Source organism: Planococcus citri, chromosome 4 (assembly GCF_950023065.1).
Source record: "Planococcus citri chromosome 4, ihPlaCitr1.1, whole genome shotgun sequence".
Classification (NCBI taxonomy): domain Eukaryota; kingdom Metazoa; phylum Arthropoda; class Insecta; order Hemiptera; family Pseudococcidae; genus Planococcus; species Planococcus citri.
In genome coordinates, this window is record NC_088680.1 from 22,283,294 (window position 1) to 22,308,550 (window position 25,257).

The window sequence follows — 25,257 nt, forward strand, 5'->3', positions numbered from 1 at the left end:
CCTACTCATTTAACCTACTAAACTACACCCAAAAATTCATTTCTACTTTTCGTATGAGCTAAACTTGATACTTTTATGCAGTAAAATAAAAAAAAATCCTTTTTAGTTTTCTAAATGATCGATCATATGCCTACCTAGTTATTTTTATTAATAATAGGTAACTTTTTTAAAGAAGTCTAAATTGAACGTTTCAAATCAGCCCTAAGAAGGCCTAATGCATTTCATTGTACTTATCTAAAAACATTCATCATTTTGTTTGAATTTACCAAACTTAAGCCTTCAAAGCCTCGTTAAAATCTTCAACAGAAATCAAAATTCTCTGAAAATAAATTGAAGTGCCAAGCAACATACCCAATCGAAAATAAATAAAAATTAAATTAAAAAATCAAAACTTGCGGTTGATTCTTGCGATGAAACCATATTTCGTGTAAACCAATAATTGAAATACATAATACTGAAACCGAAAAAATTCAAACTAAACGCACGAGTAAAAAAAAAAACACTAGATCGACACGGCCGAGACACTGCCCAAGTGGGCAAGTATTCAGTAAGATGAGTACTATCCGAATGAAACGCAGAAACTGGAATGATCACTGGTCAAGAGAGCACTTCTAAATTTCAAAATAAAATTCGATGAGTTGAGAAGTGGTGGGAGGGAGTTGGAAGGGTAAGATTATGACAATGCTCTGCGCAGGACCAGGAACCAGGAACTGGTTTATTGCAGCAGCTTACCTACGTATTATTCGTTTTACGTCGCAGACTTCTTCTTCCTGGAAGTGTTTATTGTGAAATTGCAGATAACGGTGCCAAAGGTTAATATTGTTTGTTTACCTGTCTCCCAGTAGTTTCCTCGAACTACATATTATACTGTACTTATTTATATTTTAATGTTCCAAACTACCAAAGGACCGGAAGTGTGTTATTGTATGTGCAAAATAGGTAGCTGATAGTTGAAACCAATTTTTAAAGTGAAGAAAGAAGAATAGCTCGATTTGAATACATCGCACTGTCGATCTATACTTTTGTACTTCTACGTATAATTTCTTAGGAGGTGAAAATTCTGTAAAACTGAGGTAGACCTAGTTGGTTTTTAAGAAAGTTAAAAAGATTCAATTGAAAATTGTAACGAGCAAGAAAATATATTGTACTTGGAGAAATCGTTCTAATTTTAAAATATTCTGAAAAGTTGGAATAATTTGAAATAAGTTCAAGTAGGTACTTCGGTAGGTACTTATTAAAATCGCTTATTAGCAGAAAAAAAATACAGCATAAAATATGTACTTGAAAGTAATAAAATATATTTTAGGAATCTCATTTTGAACAATCACATTTGCCTTACATAACTAGATACAAGTATATAGATACTTCATGAACATAAAACATTAAACGAATACAGCTTAAAAATAAAAAATATGGCACCGAAGGCGATATTTGGCATTTATACCTATCAATATTCACTCATGCAAATCACTAAAAATACGAAAATTATTAGGAAACTGAATGAAACAGTATTTCATATCACTATGCAGAACCTGAAGTGAAAAAAAGTTTGATAGGTAAATGAAAATTTTGCCACACGAGTCGAAAGCAAATTCAAAATTTACAATTCCTCACTTCGGTTCTAGTAAATTTAAGCTACGAGTATTTTTCCTTTTGAAAGCAGAGCATTGAAAGTTAGCTCTTTTAACTGTAATAGCACACTCCCAGTGTGCCAAGTTCTATAAAATGAAAGTCAAATTAAGAAATTGAAAAAAATTTAATCTTTTTTCAAAAATTCTGAGTTTTTTTCTTGATTTTTATTTAATTTTTTACAAAAAAAAATATGCACTTATATTGAGATAGGAACAATTTTTTTAAAAAACTTTTTCCAATATAAACTGAGAATTTAAAAAAAATGCAGTTTTAAATCGAAAAATTTACGAAAATACATAGGTAGCTACGAGGTATCCTGTACCCAATTAATATCACAGTAGGTATCAGTCGGCAATCCTTAATTATTACGTAAAAATATATTTAAATTAAAAAAAAATAAATAAATAAGAAATACAATTTATGCAAAATACATCTGCAAATAAATACAATTAGATGCTAAAAATAAAATATTACGTAAGAGAACTAATTTTTGAAAATATTCATAAATTACACATTAGCTAAATAAATTTCTTAATTTGTCTACATACCTATAATTAATCAAATTAAAAATAAAGGCAACACCTTAGATGAGTTCACTAGCCTACAAACATTAAAATAAACAGTTATCATTACAGCCTTTGCAAATCGAGTAAAAAAAAATATTAAAAATACATACAAACTTAAGTCTAAAAAAAAAACTAGAATTTTTATTTACATACTTCCAACATTGAGATACTCTTTTCTTGATTTCTCGTTCGTTTATGAACAAAATCTCGACATGTAAGATACATCCATACCTAGCTAACATTGTTAAAAACGATATGCTCTCATCTTTAATTTCTAACATATGACATGCTTACACGAAAAATTATTCAAAATTTCCAAAAAAAAATGTCATTTTAAATCGAAAAATTTACACAAGTAATTAATTAGGTATCACAGTTATTGGTAGGTATATAATAGTATAATCTTACAATATATAGGTAGATATAAATTTATTAGCAACAGTTTGAATTTAAATAAATAAATAAATAAAAACCACGTAGGTATTTTGAAAAAAGTTTTAATCTTTTCAACTAGGTACCTATTTGATATTTATTAAGGCGGAGTGTAAAAGGTTTCTGGGGGTTTTCGTCTTGAGAGATGAAAAATATAATTTTTTATACCTCACTTAATAATTTTTGGAAATATTTTGATTTAGCACCAGCCTCCCGAGAACTTCTTTGAACCTTTCTGGATCCAAATAGATGAAATTTATCGTATTTTTAGAGTCTTGGGTCAAACATTCATTACACTACAAATCTATCTAATGTCTCCTTCAGCAAGACAGCTCTTAATTTTCAGTCGATTGATCTATCCTGACCAGTAAAATATTTGAACCGAAGACTGGAAATCGAAAAAGCATTCATAGATACATAACCAGATCGAATTTCAGGTGCTGAATCATATTTTTTGATTTTTGGCGAATTTTTATACCTCGTAAGTATCTAATTCAAAATTTAATCAAAATGAGATATAGAGAAAGCTGAAATTTGGTTTAAAAATTACTTTCGATCTCCAGAAAACTCCTATAACTAAAATTCCAGGACCTAAAGTTTATTTTTGGATTTTTGGCAAATTTTTGGAAATTTACAAAATCCAAAAAAAAAGTTGTTATTAGGTCGATTTTCAAATTTATGCATGAAATGCGCATTTTTTTTGGAGAAAAATGAACCATGGTGCGAATAAATTGTTAGCTTAAACTCCCACATATCAACAACTACCATTTTTGGATCATTTTGGGGCCTCCAATGATTTTTCAATTTCCTCAAGAGACTTCAAATTCCTCTGGAAAGGCCAGAAATCAACACTAGCATTTTTTACAGATTTGGTTGGTGCTTTTTGGACGCCCTCTTCACCGTTTTAAGAGGTTACCAAGAAATTCCAGGAGTACCAGTTCGAAAGTAAATTTTTGATCAATTTGTAAATTCCAGAAAATGTGAAAAACTAAATTGGATCACTGCGTTCAAAAAATTAATATTTCATAAAAAATTTGTCATTAAAACAGGTTTTTTGAATTTTTTTAATTTTTATAAAAATTTACCAAAAATCCAAGAATGAACTTTGGGACTTGGAGTTCTGGGTACGGGGAGTTTTAGGACATGCTCTTTCGATCTAGCTGGGTTTCGTTCAAATGGGAGAGTTCCAGTTCAAATGGGAGAGTTCCAGTTCAAATGGGAGAGTTCCAGTTCAAATGGGAGAGTTCCAGTTCAAATGGGAGAGTTCCAGTTCAAAAAGTTCCCTTGTTCGGTATTTTTTTGGAAAACCAAAAAAATTGCTTATTCACAAAGCAAAGCCAAAGCCTATGCGAAGGTATCAAAAATGTTACCTGAAATTTGGCTTGTACATACCTTCATTCTGATCTGATCTCTCCAATTGATTAGTGACAATTTCAAACCGTTCTAAAGCCTCCAAAAAATCCATAAAATTTTCAAGTTGAAAAAAAAATGGTACCTAATACTTTTGGATTTGTAGAGATAATTTTTGAAAATTTGTGCCTGAATCAATTGAGAAAGTCAAAAAGAACATAAACTCAAGTTCACAGGTGCTAAATTCACTTTGGTTCTTTTTATGAATTTTTTTCTTAAATTTTAAAATCAAAAAAGTTTCTGAAGCCTCCAGTACGTCTCGAAACTCCAAAAATAATCTTGTCTAGAAAAGACAATAAAGATCGAAGAAGTCACACTGACCATCGAATATTTTTTTTAAACTGATCTTTACTCCTCAGAAATAAACATACTCCTACTACCTAGGTATGTTATCAATTCCTTTATAGTTTTCGAATATTTAATCGAAAATTTTGATGAAAAAGGTTTTTGCTTTCAATGTCTACCTCATCTTTTGTTCCTCAATTTTCAATCAAATCATTTTTTTCTTTTGATTTTTTTAAACCCATCATTTTAAAAATTTAATTTTAAGAAATTACGAGTAAGTAGGTAGCTTTCTATAGGAACTATGGTTTCTTTGGTACCCAACCGACCAACCAGCTTTACGAAACACCTCGTATACATACATAAACAACTCACTCACCCAATACTGCTTCACTTTTAAAAACCTAGTTAGTAGATCTCGAAACATCAACTTCGTTTGAATTTTTCGAACATAAATTAAGGAAATTCTCGCAGATGATTTCATTCGAAAGACTTCTCAAAGTACGAACCTTTTTTTCCATCATATCCCACACCGATTCCGTACTACTGTCGTTAGATGTCAATTCCGCACCCTTATTAGCATCTCCAAACGCTTCATCTCGAGTATAGCTCCAAATATCTACACTAGATGGTCCAATTAGCGTATCTGTGAAGGCAAACGCAGATATTTTATAAGTCGTAGATGGCCTCAAATCGACGATGGTTGCGTAATCGACATTCCCATTTCCATAAACCACTAAAGTTTTCTCGAGCTCGGCACATACTTGAAGATTTGTTTGCTTTACTGGACAATACGTCACATTATAGCCTTTGATACCGTGGGCACTTTCAGAACATTCCAATTTCCATTTCAAACTGATGAAAGTGCTGCCTACCTCATCAGTCCACACGTATTTGATTTTATTGAGCTGATTTGGAGCAAGGTCGCAGGTAGCCCAAGACAAACCACTGCTGGATTTCCTCGAGTTGACACTGATGGCAAATTGATATCCTGCTACATCCGGATTACCCTTGAAATTATATTCCAGCGTTTCAGGTGACAAATACGTCCAATTGAAGGGGCTGGCACAAGGATGCGAGTAATCTCGATTCGATTCACACCACAATAAAGTCACATCGGTGATTTTATCGATATCGGGGGTATTGGTTAATTTCCAAGTCAAGTGATAAGCACTTTCTCCTAGGTCCTTTTTGGCGAATACCTCCGGTCTGGGCAAGATTTCTCGTCTCTTTGGTAAATAAATAGTCGAAGAGTAAGTCGGAGAGCCCTTACGACTCACTAATCTGACGATAAATTCGTAGCTGTTGAACGAAAGATTGGTAAAATTGGCGTACGAGCAAGAGACAAAACCTGGCTTCAGGTTTCTCCAGTTCACGCTATCTTCCCAAACTGTTATCTTAAGATCGTAATCGTCTCCTTTGTGCCCTTCGGGTAGAATTTGTTTCCAATACACGAGAACGTCTCGACGATCTACAGACTCCGAGTAGACTTCAAAAGCACTCATATCACTTTGAGGTGCCACCTCAGGAGTACAAGGTGCGGTTTTAAATACACCGGTGGCCGGCTCAGACCAACAATCTTCGTCTGCTAGAGGCGATTTCATGTAAACTTTGAATTGGAACTCCATATTTGGGTAATTTAAACCAGTCACGTTGACTCGAACAGTATCGTTGAGTCTCTGGGTGTCACTGCCCTGATACCTTCGCACAATCCAATCTTGATTAGTCGAATCGGAGGCGAATCTCACCATGAAATCCATATCCATATTGAAGATGGTCCACATACCGATATTCCATTGCAATTCGATACTATGGGTGGTTTTACCAACGGCTACGATTTCAGTAGGAGCTGCTGGCACGACATTCTGGAAATTATTGAACTTGAAAGTTTGGCTAAGCTCGCCGAATTCGTTAACGCCTTTTATTTGGAAATATAGGTAGTTGAAAAAGGGCCTATAACGAGGCAACGTGCTCGTAGTCCACGTACAAGATGTTCTTTCGCGAATGGCACACTCGTATTGTAGTTTATTACTTCTCTGGATTTTTCTAGGAATTTGGTAAAATATCGAGTAGTTCGTCTCGACCTCGTTCTTTGGCTCGGCCCAGGTACACTTCAAAGTCTGCCAGTTGAGATTATAACAGGTGAAATTTCTCAACCCTTTTGGTTCTTTGGTATTGAGAGTCACGTAATTCGAACCAATAGACAGTTCTGGTGGATCTTTCGATCGACGTGGTGCTTTCGAGCAAGGTGGGTATGTCTGAGGGGCAAGGATAGGCAACGATTTAGGTCTACTTTCGCTACCACGTACTACCAAAGAGCAATAATAATACTCGTTCGAGTCGTCTCTAGTTAAATTATCAACGTACAAACGAGCTGTTGTCTCATTAATCACGGTTACGTATTTGCTGTCTACCTTTTCGTCTCCTTTTCTGAACACAATGTCTTTGGCTGAGTAACCCTTGGACTCGGAATGGTCCAAGTTCAACGAGCAGTGGATTTCCAACGGTGAACCCACTTGTAACGAGATATCTCCGGTAGGAAATGTCCATCCTGGAGTAATCCTTCCTCCTCCGATGCAGGTAGATTTGCTATTGCTGGTGTTGATGGTATTGCTGCTGACGTAGCCGATGAACGGGAAGAAGTAGAAGAGGTATGAAAATTTGATGACCGAATGCGATGACGTCATTTTGTTGGATGTCCGGCGAGGTGCTCTTCTTGATGTACAAACGGTTAATTTGGTTTCCTGGGGACAAAATAAAGAATAATGATAATTAAAATCAAAGCTGAGTACGAGTGTACGACCAAATGGGTATTTTAATTTACAAATATATAGAAGGTAGGTAGGCAACTAGGCATGCAAAGGAAATTTTGAACAAAAAATTTTATTTTTTAATCATAACTCTCGTTCTATGAGTGACTTTTTTTCATAACGAGTAAAATCTAGATAGATAGGTACCTATCAAGAATTATCCGGTGATTTGATGTTATAAAAGTCATTCTCCTCCCCCCCCCCCCCTCCTCTCCTGTGCCAAACAATTCGACCATCTAATTCAACCTCAATGTGGTTTTGAGAGAAAAATTCTGCATTAGTTATATTCTAAGGAAAAAATTAATGATTTTTTTCAGATCGCTTGACGTGTAGGTAGGTATTTATTTAAAGTTCGCTGGGCACCTTTTACAAAAAATGATTGACAACGGTTGAGTGGAAATTACGTCGAGGACTCCGAAGTCCAGGTTTCGTAAAAATATATAAATGGTGCCATGCGAGGAGACTGATAACCAGACGCCTTTGTCCGAGTATGAAAAGAGTTGCGTCTAGACTCATCTAGACCTTTCAACGAATTCGTGGTAAAACACGAGCCAAGACGACGTATTTTCCATGTATGTATTAGGGGAGAGCTGCCCAAGATGGCATAGTGTCTAAGATGGCATAGTGACGATTACTCGAAAACTACACATTGAAAAAAAAATTTTTTTCGCTTAAAATGTTGTCAACACTGTAAACACTGAATCCCGGTATGTGACAAATTGTTCAATGCCGAAAATCAAAAAAAAAAACGACAAACAATTTTTTGCTAGTTGAAAGTTTTACATTTCTGCTACTTTAGAAGGAGTTATTGGTATGAAAAATATTTTGTTGCAAAAAAGTGGATGCGAATACGAAAAGTATAAGAAAAAAGGCTTGTAATGAGCTAATAGTTATAATAATTGCATCACCTTATATGCTTCTAATATCACTCTGAAATATATCAATGTGTTTGCCCAAGATGACATAGCATTTTTTGTCCAAGATGGCATATACCAATAACATTGTGTTTTCATAAAAAAATGTTCAAATGAGTTTTTCTTCATTTTTGAAATAGTTTTAATGGTATTTCAGCTTTTGCACTTAAATTTTGTAATAAAAACCACATTTGATCAAGTTTTTCTTCATTTTTGAAATATTTTCATAGGAATTTCAGCTTTTGCAATAAAAACCGCATTCCCTCGAGTTTTTCTTCATTTTTGAATTATTCGCATACGCATTTCAGCTTTTGTACTTGAATTTCGTTATAAAAACAGCTTTTAATCGGCTTTTTCTTCTTTTTGGGAAAATTTTTATAGGTATGCCATCTTATCCATACCAGTGTCCAAGATGGCACATTTGGAACTTTTTTTAAAAAGGCAAATTACAGGTACTGAAAATGAGTAAAATTTTAAAACCAGGGGGGGGGAATTTGTAGCCAAATGTTCATAGTTTCAGATGGTGTATTCATTTTTTCGGATAATTCATTATAGCGCCCTCCAGATTGCAAAATGTGCAAAGTATGCCATCTTAGGCATCTCTCCCCTAAGTAGCCTGTGTGTAAATATAAAGTCTGCACACCTTTATGAATTGAGGGTGCAGAATTTTTTATTCTCATTGCCAAGTAGAAAAGTATCTTTATTGGAAAAAAGATCTTTCAAAAAATTCAAAAAAGGCATACATTATTACGTCAAATTCCCAATTCATGACGACAAAAACATAATATTTCGTCGAAATAGAAGAGTAAAATGTGCTTCGTGAAAAAAGGATAGACACGAAATGTTAAAAATTCATCAAAGCCATCGCGAAAAGAGTAAAAATTCAGGTAAGTAATTTTACTCGCTAAATCCAAATACGAATACGAGTAGGTATAGGTATAACAGTAAAAAAAATGAAAATTCGGATCAAAAGATCTCATAACTGGAATGGAAAAAACACTCGAAATACATTTTACATTTTTTTGGAAGTTCAGGAAAGTTGCACCTCTTCAAAAGGTTGAAATTGACAAAAAAGTAGAAACACATCGAAAGATATTTTCAAGAATAACATTTTTGTCAGTTTATAAAGTTTCAAAATTGATTTTGTAAGAAACAAAAACTGAAAAAAATGAGAAAATTTGATGGAGTTTGAACTGAAACAATGTCCCTTTTTAGGTCACATCCTTTGGAGGGTGGTAAATTTGTACCTAATGATGTCGAGCTTTAAAATTGGGTACCTACATCTTCTCACTTCAACTGAGAAAGTTGTTTTTTTTTTTAAGATGCATTTCCTGCAGCTGTTTACGAAAATTCAAAGACGACTCAGTTAACTCATTTTATTAGTGCATAAAATGAAAACGTTTATATTTGTGCATTTTTAATTGCAGAAAAGTGATTTTTTGAGAAGAACTGATGAGTACTTGTACGAAAAAATTGAAAGAAACAAGATATACATAAATTTAAAAATGTAAATAGATCATAAAATTTCATATCAGCGAGGAAGATTTTTTTAAAGATAGATAAGTTGTAGTTGAATTGCAAAATTTGAATTGAGTGAATAGGTCAGATGGATATATCGTGAAATTCCAAGAGTGCCAGCTTAAAACTGGATTTTTGATCAATTTAAAGGCTAAATTCTCCCCCCCCCACCCAAAAAAAACATTCTAAAATTTTTCTGGAGTTTACAAGTGCCTAGCACTCACAGATGTTCGTGGTAACCACCTGAAGCGGCCGAGAGGGCGAGAGGGTGTCTAATAAAGTACCAACTAGAATTATAGGTGCTATAAAATCCATTTTTAACCATTCCAGAGCAATTTAAAATTCCTGCAGGAAATTGAAAATTTTCAAGAGGCTCCAAAATGACCCAACAGCAATTGTTTTCAAGTCAGGAGGTCACGTTTAAAAATGTAAAATTCTGAAGTGGGACTACTGAAATTTTGTGGTAAGTGCTTCTAAAATGGCCAAGAACCAAGATGTCATATAAGCACCCAAGAAAATTATAGGTCGCTATGAAATTCATTTTCAACCCTTCCAGATTAATTTTTTTTTAAATCTCACAAAAAAATGAAAATTTACTAGAGGCTTCAAAATGATCCAACTGCGATTGTTTTCGAGTCGGGAAGTAATCTGGACACACAACACGATACCATAATTCAAAAATTTTACTTTTGAACTTACACTACTAGAATTTTGGCAGTACCTACCTAAAACTACAGTTGAGAGGGTGCAAGAAACACAGTTAAAGTGTAGGTACTAAAGTTCAAAATTAATAATTCGCTGGAAGCTTCAGAAGGGGTCATGGTCATTCCACCTCAATTCGACCAACATTTTTGAGTCTTGTCCATGAAATAGTATGTTTTCGATATCGCTGAACACGAATATTTAAAAAAAAGTAGTTTTCAGTTTGTTCAATATACATTCCAAAATAGATGAGGTTTAATAAAAGAAACTAAGACTATATTCGTGTTCAGCGTTATCGAAAACATATTATTATTTCATGTGTCACACAAATGAAGCAATTTTTTGGCATTTTACCCATTGGGGAGGTTCTGAGGGCCATGGGTGAGGTCAATTTGAAAAACTGAGGCTATATATTCGTGTTCAGCGATATCGAAAATATACTATTTCATGTGTTACACGAATGAAACCATTTTTTTGACTATTACCCCCTTTGGGGAGGTGCTGGTGGCCGTGGATGGGATCCAATCGAAAATCTGACGTCATAAATTTGTGTTCAGCGTCACCAAAAACATACATTTCGATATATCACATGTCCCAGATTTTTTAAAAAAGTTTTGCCCAAATTTTGGGGGAGGGGTGCTCCCTCTGCATCTAGAGATCCCATCTCGAAAATTGAATATTTAAAAAAAAACATCAAAAGGTACATCTATGGAAATTTTTTCAGAATTTAAATGGTAGCTTTCACTTACAGCGCTATTTTGTTTGAACTTTCAATTTGACTTTTGAAAATTTCAAAATATTTAAAAAGTTGAAAATGCAATGCCCTTTTAAACTGTGAAATCAGTTTTGATCGAAGTATCATAGCTTTGGAGGTATGTGCTGCTAAATTTGAGTAGGTACCTCGAGACAATATGAAAATAATTGAAGCCCCTCCCCACACTGATTGCGGATTCCTTACTTGTTGGGTGGGTAGACATTGTAAAAAAATGTTGAGCGAAATCGAAAAACATGACTTTCAAAATCGCATTTTTTTGGTCCAATTGACATGGAATGACCCAATGGCATAAAACTGGTGGTTTTTGAGCTGTTGGAGGAGACGAAAGGGTTAACCTGGTTCATTTTCTTTAAAAAACAAATTTTTTAAAACTTCAAAAATTGTAAATTTTGACAGAAACTCTAAAAAAGTGATTTTGATGACTTTCGAGACTGCTTTTTTTGAGCTTTCACGTTCAACGGTTACTCCAAATGAAAATTGACGATGACCACGTTGTAGAAGAGATTTCAAGGAGCGATTTTCGTTCTAACATTTTTTTTTGTACGACCAATAGGTGAAGACATGGACGGATTTTCAATATGAAGGGGTGGATCTTCAGAACAGGGGGAAGGGGAAAATGGGCATCTGGACTAGATTTCTTTGCATTGACGTGTTGAACAATAATCAATCAACCATGTAATTTCGAAAAGGGGAAAAAATTGAGTTGCAGATATGGCAATAGGGGGTTGGGTCCTATATGAAATTGAGGGGGAGGTGAGGAAATTGGTTGTGATACGGGTCTTTGGAAACGAAATTTAATTCTAAACACTTCTTGTTATGATACTTTTTAATGACTCTCTGTATATTTCGGCAGAAAATCAAAAAAACTCATTTTGATGACTTTGAGAATGATTTTTTTGAGCTTTTAAGCTCAACGGTTACTCCGAATGAAAATTGAGGATAATCACGTTGTAGGTGAGATTTCAAGGAACAATTTTTGTTAAAACATTTTTTTTGTGCGACCGCAATAAGTGAAGAGATGGACAGATTTTAAAGGTAGGGGGGTGGACCCTTGGGAAAGGGGCAGCGAGAAAAAAAGGCATCTGGGATAAAAAAATTTTGAATTGGCATGTAGAACAATAATCAATCATAAAATTGCTTTTGACATGATTGGCGAACAGACGTGTTTTTTTGTCAAATTATGGGACCTGAGTAGTAGTTCAAACTCTAAAATTTTCAAAAACTACCCAAAAAATCCAAAAATTAATTTCAGCTCTTGAAATGTTAGTTGAGCGAGTTTTAAATACCTACCTACATGTTAAATTAATCGATTAAAAGTATTGGTAACTTAACGAGTATGTAGGTAAGTATAGATAACAATTTTTTAAATAATTTCCTACTTACGAAAAAAAAAAAGATTTAGGTAAAAAGTTTAAAACCTAGCTTTTTTTGTCTTGGAATTGTAAACGATGCCTAAAACCTATCTGCCGACAATTTTTCTAGACATTAGACAAATAAATTAATTTTCAAGCGACTCACTAGTCAATGAAAACTGTCTGCCCAGTTTGCACGCAATTCACGTAAATGTTTAGTTTCAACAATTTCTATACAGCGACTCGCCGACGACTCCATAGATAGGTAGTTAGGTACCGACATCATTTTCTATTTAATATTCTGTTTTCCTAAAATTATTGCATTGTTAATGCTCATTTGATACTTAGTTAACCCTCCGCCAAACCGTTCTATTGTTCAACTAGGTACCTGTCAAACGTGTTGAAAGGATAAAAACATTTACGTATCTAACATTCAACTCCTAAAAATGCGAAAAAAATGTAACCCGGCGTTCACCCTTCATCTCATCATACAAATAAAAATACCCGAGGAAAGAAATTCTATCTATTTGAGATTAGTGTCAAAGCGACGCACGACGCGACTTACTTATATTTTACCATAGCATTCCTTTCAAAGTGATCCTTTTTTTGTGAGACTCTATCAAGCGAAAAAATAACACTACCTACCTAATTACTTAATTGACCACTTACTCGTACCTACATTCATTGTGATGATGTAGGTACTTAACTAATAGGCTTTTGCACATTTAAGTACCTGACCTACGGTAACCTACCTACTTATAGATAAAACAAATGTCAAATAAACATGACGAAATCTGATTTTAGGCTGAGCACTTTTTTTTTTAAAACTTAGTCAAAGCCAAGACTTTGGAATCATTTGAAAAAAAAAGTAGATCAGGTGAAAAGGAAAATAATTCTATTTTATTATCGTCTATCATATCACAATAATTTCATCGATTAGTCAAAGTCAAGTTTTTTGAATCCTTTGGGAAATAATATTTTTAGGTGAAGTGGATGAGGGAGGGAGAGAGGGTCAAATAATCATCTTTCATCAGAATTATTTTTTTCAAATTAAAATTTCTACTCCGTTCTATCTATTATTATAAGCTCGATATTTTTTATCTCTCTGAACTCCTCTGACGGGGATTCTTATATCTGAGAAGGAAACCCACAAGCAAAAAGTCGACGTACAAGAACATTAAAAAGTCACGTAAGAAAAATATGAGTTAAAAAATCTAAATAACCTTCACAAAAAGATGAGCACGAAATATCAAGCCTGAAAATTTTGAAAATTAGGTACCTATCATTTCAGATATGTATCAAAATACGTAATTTTATATTACTTAATTCATCTATTCTTAAACATCATTTTATTTAGAAAAAAAAATCACCAAAATTATTTCCAGAAAATTTCAACACCGAACCTTATTTTTATTCAAATTAATTCATAAATCGAATTATCCGAAATGGAAATACGAGTATGAGCTCCACGAACACGATGTCATTAACCTAGGTACACAAATAAATGAAAATCCACTTACCAAAATATTCTTCAGTTTATTCACTCGATCACGTCTTCAGAAGCTCCGCGATTTTCCTCGGTAAGGTAAATTATCACAACACTCATCACGAATAAAAAGAGAAAAAAATCGAAAAATATTTACGAACACAACCACACGATGAATTTTGGCTAACTTATTTCCAGCACGAACATTCCTCGAAGAATACATCAACAAATCTACACGTGTTTTTCCAATTTCATCTTATTTTAAAGCAACAAACGGTACTTATTTAAGGGATGCTGTCAAGTAGGGATGAGAATCACTACAAATCTACGTCAAAAATACGCTCTCTCTAGGATTATACATCGTGTGTATGGCACCACTAATGAAGATGTACGAATAGGCTATCTAATGAATTGATATCTGTGTGAGGTATGTGCCTACATAGACATACGTGAGACTTGAGGAAATTTCAGGCTAAATTGTGATTATGTTTTTCGAAATACATAATTACCATACGATCATAAGACAATAAGAGTTTACAGTGTAAAGGTAATTAACCCTGGAAAAACACCAGATGTAGACGGTAAAATTAGCAAAATCCTTACTTCAGGCGATATTAATCCTCAAATCAGTAGGTTCGAATTCAAGGTATGAGAAAATTGTCCAAAATTTCATCCCTTTTTCTGATCATATCATTTATTGTCTAATTTACCTCTGGTGTTGGTATTTCATCGCAGGTGATTTTTTTTACCTCCTTATAGGTGTAAAGCAGTAGGTAGAATTTCAACTTAGTCAAATCATGAATGGATGAAGAAAAAACTAGAAATCCTCTTTGTTATACGAGTTGATACTTACGTATTATGTTGTATTTTGTCCTTTTGTTTTTTTTCTTTCTAAATAGGTTCACATCACACCAAGTAACTCTTATTATTCTATCTATCCTTCTTTAGAATCATGGTGCAAAACTTGACCATCGCATTGTTGTTTTGTGTATCCTATGCATTTGATGACTAATGATTGTCAATCGTTCCAGCGAGTTCCAGGAAATTCGTTAAACCAGGGAGATCTTTCTCGGAGAACCGAGAAAGCGGACGGATGGTGTCACAGTAGGCATACATATTGTACATACAGTACATATTCAAATTTACTCGCGCAGTCTACATTGTAGAAAGGATATTTTTGGGGCGTTTTGAAGCTTTAGGAATGGCGTCTCTTATTGTCTTTCATTTTTCACTCCATTTTTTAACCGTTATAGAGCTGGAAATATATGCAAATTCAATCTTATATAGGCATACAATACCTATGTGGCAATATGAGATTTTGAAATAAAAAATGGACCACACACTCCTATAGACGAAAGAAGTTTTCTTAAAGTGAAAGATATTAATGTTCGAAGAATCTATCAACAAAGGAAGTAGGTTCAATGAAGAACATGTCATCCAGACCACAAAATTAAATTTTTAGATTCAAAAAAAGGATTTACCCGAATTTTCTTTAATGGCCGAAATAGCTTTTCAAGAACAAAATTTGGCCCTTCAGTTTTAAAGATATAAGTCCTTGGCGTTTTTATGAATAATATTTTTATAAATCGGTAGCGTATTTTTTTTGTAAACAAATCTGAAATATTGGCAGTCACCATTATCAAATATCCTGCATCTTAGTATTCAAAAAAAATTTAAAAATTTAAAAATTTAAAAAATAAGGTAAGTATAATTGAATTTCTTATTTCAACCTAATGATTAATGATAATGAAGTACGTCTGAATTCAATTCTTAAAGGTAAATAATCTTAAGTTTAGTATGACTTATGTGTACAAAACACTTGAAACAGTAATCAACTTAAAATTTTAACACAGCCTTAAAATAATATACAAGTTACACAAAATGTTTAAAAATTAAACTTGGAAATAAAACATCAAATAATGAAAATACCCTTTCTTCACGAAATTCTTTTCTTCTACAAATTTTCGCGAATTTATGGTTAGATATCTGCTATGCAAGAGTATTGACCCATGTGGTGTAATATTTTTGAAAAAAGTAGCATTTTTTGTTTTTTGCATTCTGCACATTTTTCAAAAACTTTTTGGAAATGTGCCAAAACTTAATTTAATTTCTTTTTAATATCGAATACCTTTTTGCATAATTATTCGAGTGTTTTTGGATGTATTTACGATATTATTCTAATTAAAATTTTATAGATCCATACTCTTTTTTAAAATGTTTTTTTAATCAATCAACATGAAATAGTTTAACGGCGTAAATGACTAAATTTTCTTTTTAAAAATGCGTTTTAGCGCTATTTTGGGCAGTTCTGAGAATTCTATTAGAGATTTCACCCATGAAAATTTCTGTTGAGTTTCGGTGTCGCTTTTCAATATGAATTTTATCAAGGTTATCACTTTTCGTACTGCCGGACAATACAATTCAGGTATTTTTGGTAACGGTTTGCGAACTGAAATCGAAAATTTAATCAAATTCCTGATCTAATCGTAAATTAATAAAATGCCTACTTACTTGAAAATTAATATGTACTTACAGTTTTCTTCTTCTGAAGAACTGGTCAGTAACGCCTCGGTAGGAGGACATAGACCCATTTTCTGCATCTGATCAACGCTAAAATAATGAAAAATTTTAGCTAAAAGTTGACGAGATTTTTCTCAATTGCACCAATAAACAAAAATAGTCGTCGTTTTATATTTTCGTAACTTTTTCATTTAATTTTGTCTAACGAAGAGAAATTGAAAAAAAAATACACTAGGTACTTGGACAAAATTTCAAAAACTGAGTTTAATTTTCTGATTTTTTCAAGTTTTCAAAAATTTAGGCCATCTCCAATGAAAAAAATCACCAAAGTTTGAATAAATTGAGCTTTCGACAATTCAAATTGCACTAACATTTACTCGATAATTTTTTTGAAAATTTAAAAACTCACTAAAAGCGCAGAATAACTTAAATTTGAATCTTGAATTTTTACATTATAATTATTATACTTACATATTCAGGATTGCAGGGTATAATTTTCTAGACAATTCTCCGGTTTTTTTGGATTGTGAGTACTGCAAGTCCAGATATGTAATGAAAATATCGTGGACGTATGAAGAGTTCTTGGAATAGACTTCAAAACTACAGATTTTATCAAATTATTTTTTCTCAATAGGGCCTAAAAAAAAAAAAAAAAAAAAAAAAAAACATTAACAATGTACCTACTAGAACTACATTGACAGTACAACAATTTGTTGTTCATAAATATAAATACCCTTACCCCAGTGTAAATTTTTTGATGATATTAAGTGTAGGTACCTAACAGAGTACTGCACGGTTAAGTTAAAATAGCCGGATAACCGCCGGAGCTATCGGCTAATTTAACTACAGGTTACAAACTGCAGTTACTTTTGTCGGCGCGCGCAACCAGCGGTAAGTTAGGTTAATAACCATACGTTAACCGCATTCGGTTCTCTGGTGTCTCAACAATACATTTTGGTGACTCATCAAACAGATAAGACAGAATCGAACATTACATTTCCGATAAGAGCGCGGTATAATCGCAGGTAGTTTAGTCATTTTAACTACAAAATTATCCGCATAGGCTAACGCTAATATAACTGCTTTTGGATGAGTTATATTTGGTAGCTTACCGCACACGACACGCGACTAACGCAGATAACTTTTAACTATACCGTGCAGGACTCTGGTACCTAACCCTTTCCGTATATACCTATTAAAAGAATTTCGAAGAAACACCTTGATAGAGCTTTTCTACTGAACCGATTTCAACAATTATTTTTGGGGGGGGGGGATATATGGCATGATAGAAAAAGTGATTCAAACAACAAAATATGTAGAATATTTCAACGAAAATTGTTAACGACAATTCAGGTAACACGTACGATAATTCGATTTAATATAACGACGAAAGAAATGTAATCTATGTCCAAATAAAATTTTAACCCTCTCCCCCCCCCCCCCAATTAATGCTCGGAAAAGTTAGTGATTTCACGCCAAAAAAAATGATTCCTTTTGTAATAAAAAATTTTGTAAAAATAAACATAGATACATACGTGTACAAAATTTTACGAATAGAATGTCCTTCATTTTTTGAAAAAACTCCTTTTTTCAAATTGAATTCGAAAAAGTTTTGCTTTTCATTTGAATTGCTAAAAATTGTGAAAAATTTTTGTTTTTTTTGGTCAAAATTTTCAAAAATTGTCAAAAAGTTTTTCTTTTTTCCAGAATTGCCAAAAATCTAGCTTTTTTCCAAAAATTGCCATAAGTTTTCTATTTTTTTTTAAATGTTCCTTTCGTAGTTTTTTGTGGAATTTCAAAAAAACTATCCCAAATCGCTAAAAATTAATAGAAAGTTCTACTGTGGTTTTTTTTCTGGAATTGTGAGCAAGTTTTGCTTTTTTGGTCAAAACCACTAGACTAGAAAGATTTTGCTTTTTATCGAAACTATCTATCAAAAAGTATAGAATCAAGATTGCGAGGTATAATTTTGGAAACACGTTTTTCGGATGTATTTTTTGCCCCCAAACATCTTATACGATATTAGAAATTTTTGCTTTAGTGCTCCGTGGTGAAAAATTGGAAGCATGTACATATCTTGGGGGGGGGGCGAAATGGAAAATTTGGGGAAAATAACTATCAATGAGTAGGGTATAGTTTTCATATGGTTCGATACCGCTGAGCACGAATATGACCTCAGATTTTCTGCTACACTCACCTAGGCTAGCCCACTCCAGAGCCCCTTAGCCCCCCTCAATTTTCACTATTTTTGAAATAGAGTTATTTTGAAGACATTGGTTTCGTATTCTATTCGCATATAATTCGATACCGCTGAGCACGAATACGACTTCACATTTTCTGCTACAGTCGCCTATAGTTCTCTCCAGAGCCCTCTCAGTCCCCCTTCAGTGTTTATTTTTCCTCCTCGAGGATTGATTTCACATTTGAAGTGTTGTCTGTTATTCTGATGCAATTTGTAGTACAGATTACGCAGAATAGTGCTCGTGAGTCGCGCGCATCTCCCTTCCAGCTTGTGTTCAGGTTTTTATGTTTTGTTTGTGTATTCACTAGTCAGTATTCAGTTACGTAAATCTGCATTGAACTGACAAAGTGGAGGGGGATGGTCACTCGTGTACGTATTTCCGGTCTGTCTCCAGATTTCGTTCGCGATGTGTGTTTTATGAATTTTCAGAGGTCTCAATCACCTTCTCATGGAGGAAGGGGGAAAAGTTGGTGGACAAAGTTTGTAGAAAATTTGATGTAGAACAAGATTACCGATCTATTTCAAATGTGAAATCAATCCTCGAGGAGGAATAATAAATACTGAGGGGTGGGGGCTGAGGGCACTGGAGAGAACTATAGGTGACTGTAGCAGAAAATGTGAAGTCGTATTCTTGCTCAGCGGTATCGAATCATATGTAAACGACACCAATGTCATCAAAATAACATTATTTCAAAAATAGTGAAAATTGAGGGGGGCTGAGGGGCTCTGGAGAGAGCTAGGTGAGTGTAGCAGGAAATCTGAGGGCATATTCTTGCTCAGCGGTATCGAATCGTATGAAAACGATACCATACTCATTAATAGTTATTTTCCCTAAAATTCCCATTTCACCCCTCACCCCCCAGATATATTCTTCCAATTTTTCACCACGGCACACCAAAGCAAAAATTTCTTATATCGTATATAATGTTTGGGGGCCAAAAATACATCCGAAAAACGTGTTTCCAAAATTATACCTCGCAATCTTGATTCTTAATAGGCATAAAAAAATGAAAAAAACGCCATTTGTGGGGGGGGGGATACTTACTGGAGATATATAAACATCCCAAAATATTTTCGAAATCGGTTAAAATGGGGCTCAGAAAAGTGTTATTGAAATTTCAAAAAAGGGGAGGTGGTATGGATCTGAAATTTTTCACGCGTTAGTGGTACCCACTTTTCATGCTAGTGTCAACCCGAACGCTCTCGGGGACCATTTCACCCTTCCTACCCGCCGATAACTTTTTTGTGTTTTTTAGAAAACCCCTCTCATTTGAATGGTTCTAGCCCCACCCCCCTTTGGGGTAGATGGACAGTTGATATATCACTAGATCGGAAATTTGACGTGGAACAAAAAAGTACTGAACTGTTTTTGACATAACATCAACCCCTGAGGAGAAAACTGCAAAAAAAACATTTTGGGGGGATCAGCCCCCATAAAAAAATTAGCAAGAGGGGTACAGGGTGGTAACTCTCAGGCATTATGCAGGGGGTCACCCCTCGACAATTTTACGCAAAAAAATCTTGGCTAGGTAAAAATCTTTTTTTAAATGCTAATTCGCCTATCATTATTAGATGGGTACTTATATGTTTTTTTTTGTTTTGATAAGTGATGTAGTTTAAATAAGTGACTATATCGGCTTCACGACTTAACAGCAAAGGCTCTAAATCTTCTAAGAATTTCGACAAATCTCTAAATATTCGGTTACTTTACACATGTTATTATTATTAATTAGTGGGTTACTGACCCATATTTTTCTCATTTCTACGCTGACGTCGCTGATGGTTGATATCGATGTAGCACTTCGTGCGTTCTCGCGCAGGAGAAATCATATCTACTGTGACAGTATATTATTGCACAATAGTGCAAAATAATGTTTCGAATTTCGATACGAAAATTCTTTTAATTGTTGTAAAAAGCAATACTTGGACACAAATCGTAATAATAATTCACTAAAAGTTGAAGTATTATTCTTGTCAATCGTGAAAAATCAAAAACAGAACGCAGCCCATCTCCATCACAAGCGAGTCAGTTTACAAAGTGAGATGGAAGGCTGTTTTGACCAGTATATATAGGTACTCGCGAATTCACGCGAAGTGGCTGACATCTGGAGGACTTTCGTGTAAATTGCTGAAAGGGTGGTGGGGATACGGGGATACTTTAAACACGAATAATGCTTAGATACTTTAAAATTAATAAGAATGTATGGGGGAAAAAATCAGAATGTTTTAGCTCAAAAAACACGTATAAATGTGTACGTTACCTATCGTTGTTATAATTTTTTGAGAGCTAGTTTTGAAATTGTGATGTCAACTTTTTCAAGGTTAGACTAACTAGAAAAATTATTGGTATGGAGAAGATGGATTAAAAACTAAAATTGGGTTAAAAAAACGAAATTTTAAAATAGATAAAGTATCGCCAATTTGATATCGAAATGTTCATTTTTAAAAAGTGCAAAAATATGTGAACAAGATTTCAAAATGAAAAGTTTCTTTATTGATGTAAAAAAACACACAACACAATTTACTCTTATAATAAAAACAATTAAATTCAAACACAGAAAATTTTTAATGTAGGTAAATGAAGGGTTTTGAAGAACCTCTTCTCTACTACTTAGGAAGACTTTATGGAATTAAGCTCTTATAGACAAGTGTAGGTACCTAGAAGTATTACCATTTACATTATACATAAGTATCTAATACATAAAAACTTAACATTTTAAGCAGAAATATTTAAAATGATAATATAAATTCAAATGTATAGGATGTCCGAAAGTTGAATGCCAGTAGGTACTTCTAAAGCAAGAAAAAATTTCATGCAAAGATGTTGCGTACGTAGGTATATTTTTAAAATGATTAAAAAGGCAAATACCTACGTTTTCAAGAATTTGATCAGGGGGGTGTCCATGTTACCCTCCTATGGCCTCTGATAACTTTTTACCCAACTTGCAAAAGCATGTTTCAAATCATTGATTCGAATATTGAGAGAAAAAATCGCAATTCAAAAAAAAAAGAAAAGAAAAGAAACTAAAGCACGTTGAAAGTAGAATAATTTTTAAAAAAAATTAAAATCTAAAAAATTGAGTAATAATTATCATTGTTTAAATTTTGTGAGTTGGGTTACGTATTTAAAAAATTAACGCATACTTAATTAATTTTTTGGTCCATTTTTCACATTTATATTGTTTATTTTTTTCAAAATCCATTTTTAACTCCTTCAATTTCAAAATTAGGCAAAAACTCATTAGATGTTTTTGCTCGTTCTTTAATGCCCCTACCTACATGGATTCTGTCGTTTGCTTTTTTATGAACAAATCTGAAATATTGGCAGTCACTATTATCGAACATCCTGCATCACATTTGAAAAAATTAAAAAAATAAGGTTATTTCTCGTATCAACCTAATAAAGTACTTCTGAATTCAATTCTTAGGTAAATAATCTAAAGTTTAATATGACTTATGTGTACAAAACACTTGAAACAGTAATCAACTTAAAATTGGAACACAGCCTTTAAAATATGCAAATTGCAAGTCACACAAAATGTCGAGAAATGAGACTTCAAACGGAAATAAAATAGGTACCCCTCGTTAGGTACCTACGTGAAATTCTTTTCTTCTATTTACGGCACAAATGACAAAATATTGGATTAAGTTTGTTCAAACTATATGATTCTAAGGTACCTACACATTATGTAATAAGTATTTAAATTTTGTTATACTTAGCCGAAAATATTACTCGCTATATAATTCTCGTCCTAAAAATACTTTTTAGCGTTGTTTTGGGCAGTTCTGAGAATTCCATTAGAGATTTCACCCATGAAAATTTCAGTTGAATTTCGATGTCGCTTTTCGTTATGAATCTTAACAAGCTTATCACTCTTTGTATCGCCGGACAATTTATTTCAGGTTTCTTTGGCAAAGGTTTGCGAACTGAAATCGAAAATGTAATAAAATTCCTGATCTAATCGTAAATTAATAAAATACGTACCTACCTAAAAATTAATACGTAGGTATACTTACAGTTATCTTCTAAGTACGCCTCGGTCGGAGGACATAGGTCCATTTTCTGCATCTCATTAACGCTAAAAAGATAATAAAATTTTAGCTAAAAGTTGGCAACATTTTTCTCAATTGCATCAATAAACAAAAATAGTCATGATTTTATATTTTTACAACTACGAGTATTTTATTTGATTTTGCCATTTTTTTAAGATTCTGTTTCTCTAATACAAAAAATGAAATGTTTGCTATGTCTTGTTCTCGGTTGTTCTCAAAACCACTGCATAATCATTAAACTCACCAAACAAAAATGGTTTTATTGAAAAATAGAAATTTTGAACCGGCCAAAAAAAAAAATTTAAAAAGTGTAAAAAATACACTATCGGACAAAATTTTAGCAACTGAATTTAATTTCCTATTTTTCAAGCTTTAACTTTCAAATCCAAAAATTTAGGTCATTTGTACTCGTCGTTTCCTTTTTCCCTGAGTTTCCATTTCCAAGATAAATTTGAATCTTGAATTTGTACATGACCTACTTATAACTATGTATACTTACATATTCAGGATTGCAGGTTGTATTTTTCTAGACAATTCTTCGGTTTTTTTGGGTTCTGAGTACTGCAACTTTAGATGTAAAACGAAAATATTGTGGATTATTGAAGGATGCTCGGAATAGACTTCAAAACTGCAGATTTTATCAATTTTTTTTTTCTTAATGGGACCTGAAAAAAAAGCATTAACATAGTACAACAACTATACTTACAATCCATACACGAAAAAGTGCTCTAGAAGTTGATTTTGTATTTTTTTTTTTCGGGAACCAAAAAAACGCGCTGCCAAAATGAAGCTACTATGTGCCCCATTCAGAAAAGTGCAATTTTGAAATTTTTCCCTTGCACAAATGGGGGGGGGGGTGGACTCTCAAAAGGTGATTTTGGGGACATGGTCGGAACCACAAAAACTCGACGGGGTTGTGTTGGGGGACTTCTCCCGATACCAAATACAGTGATTTTTTTCCGTGACACCCTGCACAACTGCATATTATGGCACTTTGAATGCGATTTTTATGCATTTTTGGCCAATTTCGACGATAAAACAGCTCTTATGACCAGAGTATGGCCTGGAACCAACGGATTCTTGGACGTGTGTTAAACGGGGATATTTGAAGCCCAACTACGCAAACACGGTGAAAAAATACTTGCACAACGCGATTTTATGCGCACTAATGGGTTTGTCAGCTACCCCCCACCACCAGAATTCAACAATGCATTACATATCCAATAATATCGATGCGACCTATCAAAATGGTATAAAATTTCGCGCTGAACTCTAAAATCGCAGGCATTTTTCATTTCCACCCCCGCATGATGGCGTTTTGCCCCCAAACTGAATCTAACTATGATATTGAACACATTTTGCACATTTCGCGTTGATGGTGAGGATTTATGTGTACGCAATCAGAATGAATCTCATATTCGTTATTTGGGAATATTTTTGCTTCAAAATTTTTCATTCAACCTTCACCCCCTCCCCTCCCCTCCCATTTCAGGACTATGTTGGAACATAGATTTCAAAACATAGACATGACCCATCGAAATGGTAAAAGATGATTTTATGAAAATGCGAGAATAATTACATGTTCAGATGAAGCCAGAGCAACAATTTTTCGAAAAAAATGGGTCCGAAAAACGAAAAAAAAAAACGTTCATTTTTGCATATATTTTATTCCATGTCACCCCCTCCCTTGGCTTCGCCATATGGTATGGTTTCTAATCTATAGGTAGGTACTTGGTATAATTATTGTTGTGTTTAAAGTGTCAAAACTTGCAATAATGTTCAGTAGAAATATACTCGTAATTTTTTTGTTTCAATGAAGTAGAGAAGAATGATGATGAATTGACGACGTAGTTATGAATCGCAGCGAATCACCTTTCCTTTTTTTTATATTCAAATTTTGAATTTAATTTGGAAAAATAACTGATGATGATGAAGAAGAGAAGCATGAAGAAGTGAGGTCTGACTGAGCGACAGAGCGAGTCTTGATTATGCATAGGCATAGGTAAAACTCATAGGCACCTTCTTCCACCTAATTGTGTGGAGGAAAAAATTGATGCTGTAAAAATAGCTACTTATGTAAGATCGTTTTTTCTCCCTTTAACACACTCGTGTTCTTTTCTTTTAAATATGTGGTTCTAGGTACCTACCTATTTTTTTTTTTTTTTTTTTTTGATAAGTGATGTGGTTTAATACTAGGTCACTATATATCGGCTTCACAACTAACAGCAAAGGCTCTAAATCTTCTAAGAATTTCAAAAAATTTCTAAATATTCGGTTACTTTACACATGTTATTATTATTAATTAGTGGGTTACTGACCCATATTTCTCTTATTTCTACGCTGACGTCGCTGATGGTCGATATCGATGTAGCACTTCGTGCGTTCTCGCGCAGGAGAAATCATATCTACTGTGACAGTAAGTAGGTATATTGCACAATAGTGCAAATTGCAAAATAATGTTTCGAATTTCGATACGAAAATTCTTTTAGTTGTTTAAAAGCGATATGTACTTGGACACAAACTGTAATAATAATTCACGGAATGTTGAGTATTAATCTCGTCA

The 25,257-nt window shown here is 33.5% G+C and overlaps 1 protein-coding gene across 1 annotated transcript; it reads right to left on the bottom strand.

The window, feature by feature from the left end:
* Positions 1-1,274: 1,274 nt before the first annotated feature.
* On the bottom strand, positions 1,275-14,112 carry LOC135844199 (cytokine receptor-like). Its single transcript, XM_065362342.1, has 2 exons — positions 13,914-14,112; positions 1,275-7,066 (listed from the first exon to the last, which is right to left on the bottom strand). The coding sequence occupies exon 2, from the start codon at positions 7,007-7,009 to the stop codon at positions 4,727-4,729; it is 2,283 nt and encodes a 760-aa protein (XP_065218414.1). The 5' UTR covers positions 7,010-7,066; positions 13,914-14,112; the 3' UTR covers positions 1,275-4,726.
* Positions 14,113-25,257: the final 11,145 nt, after the last annotated feature.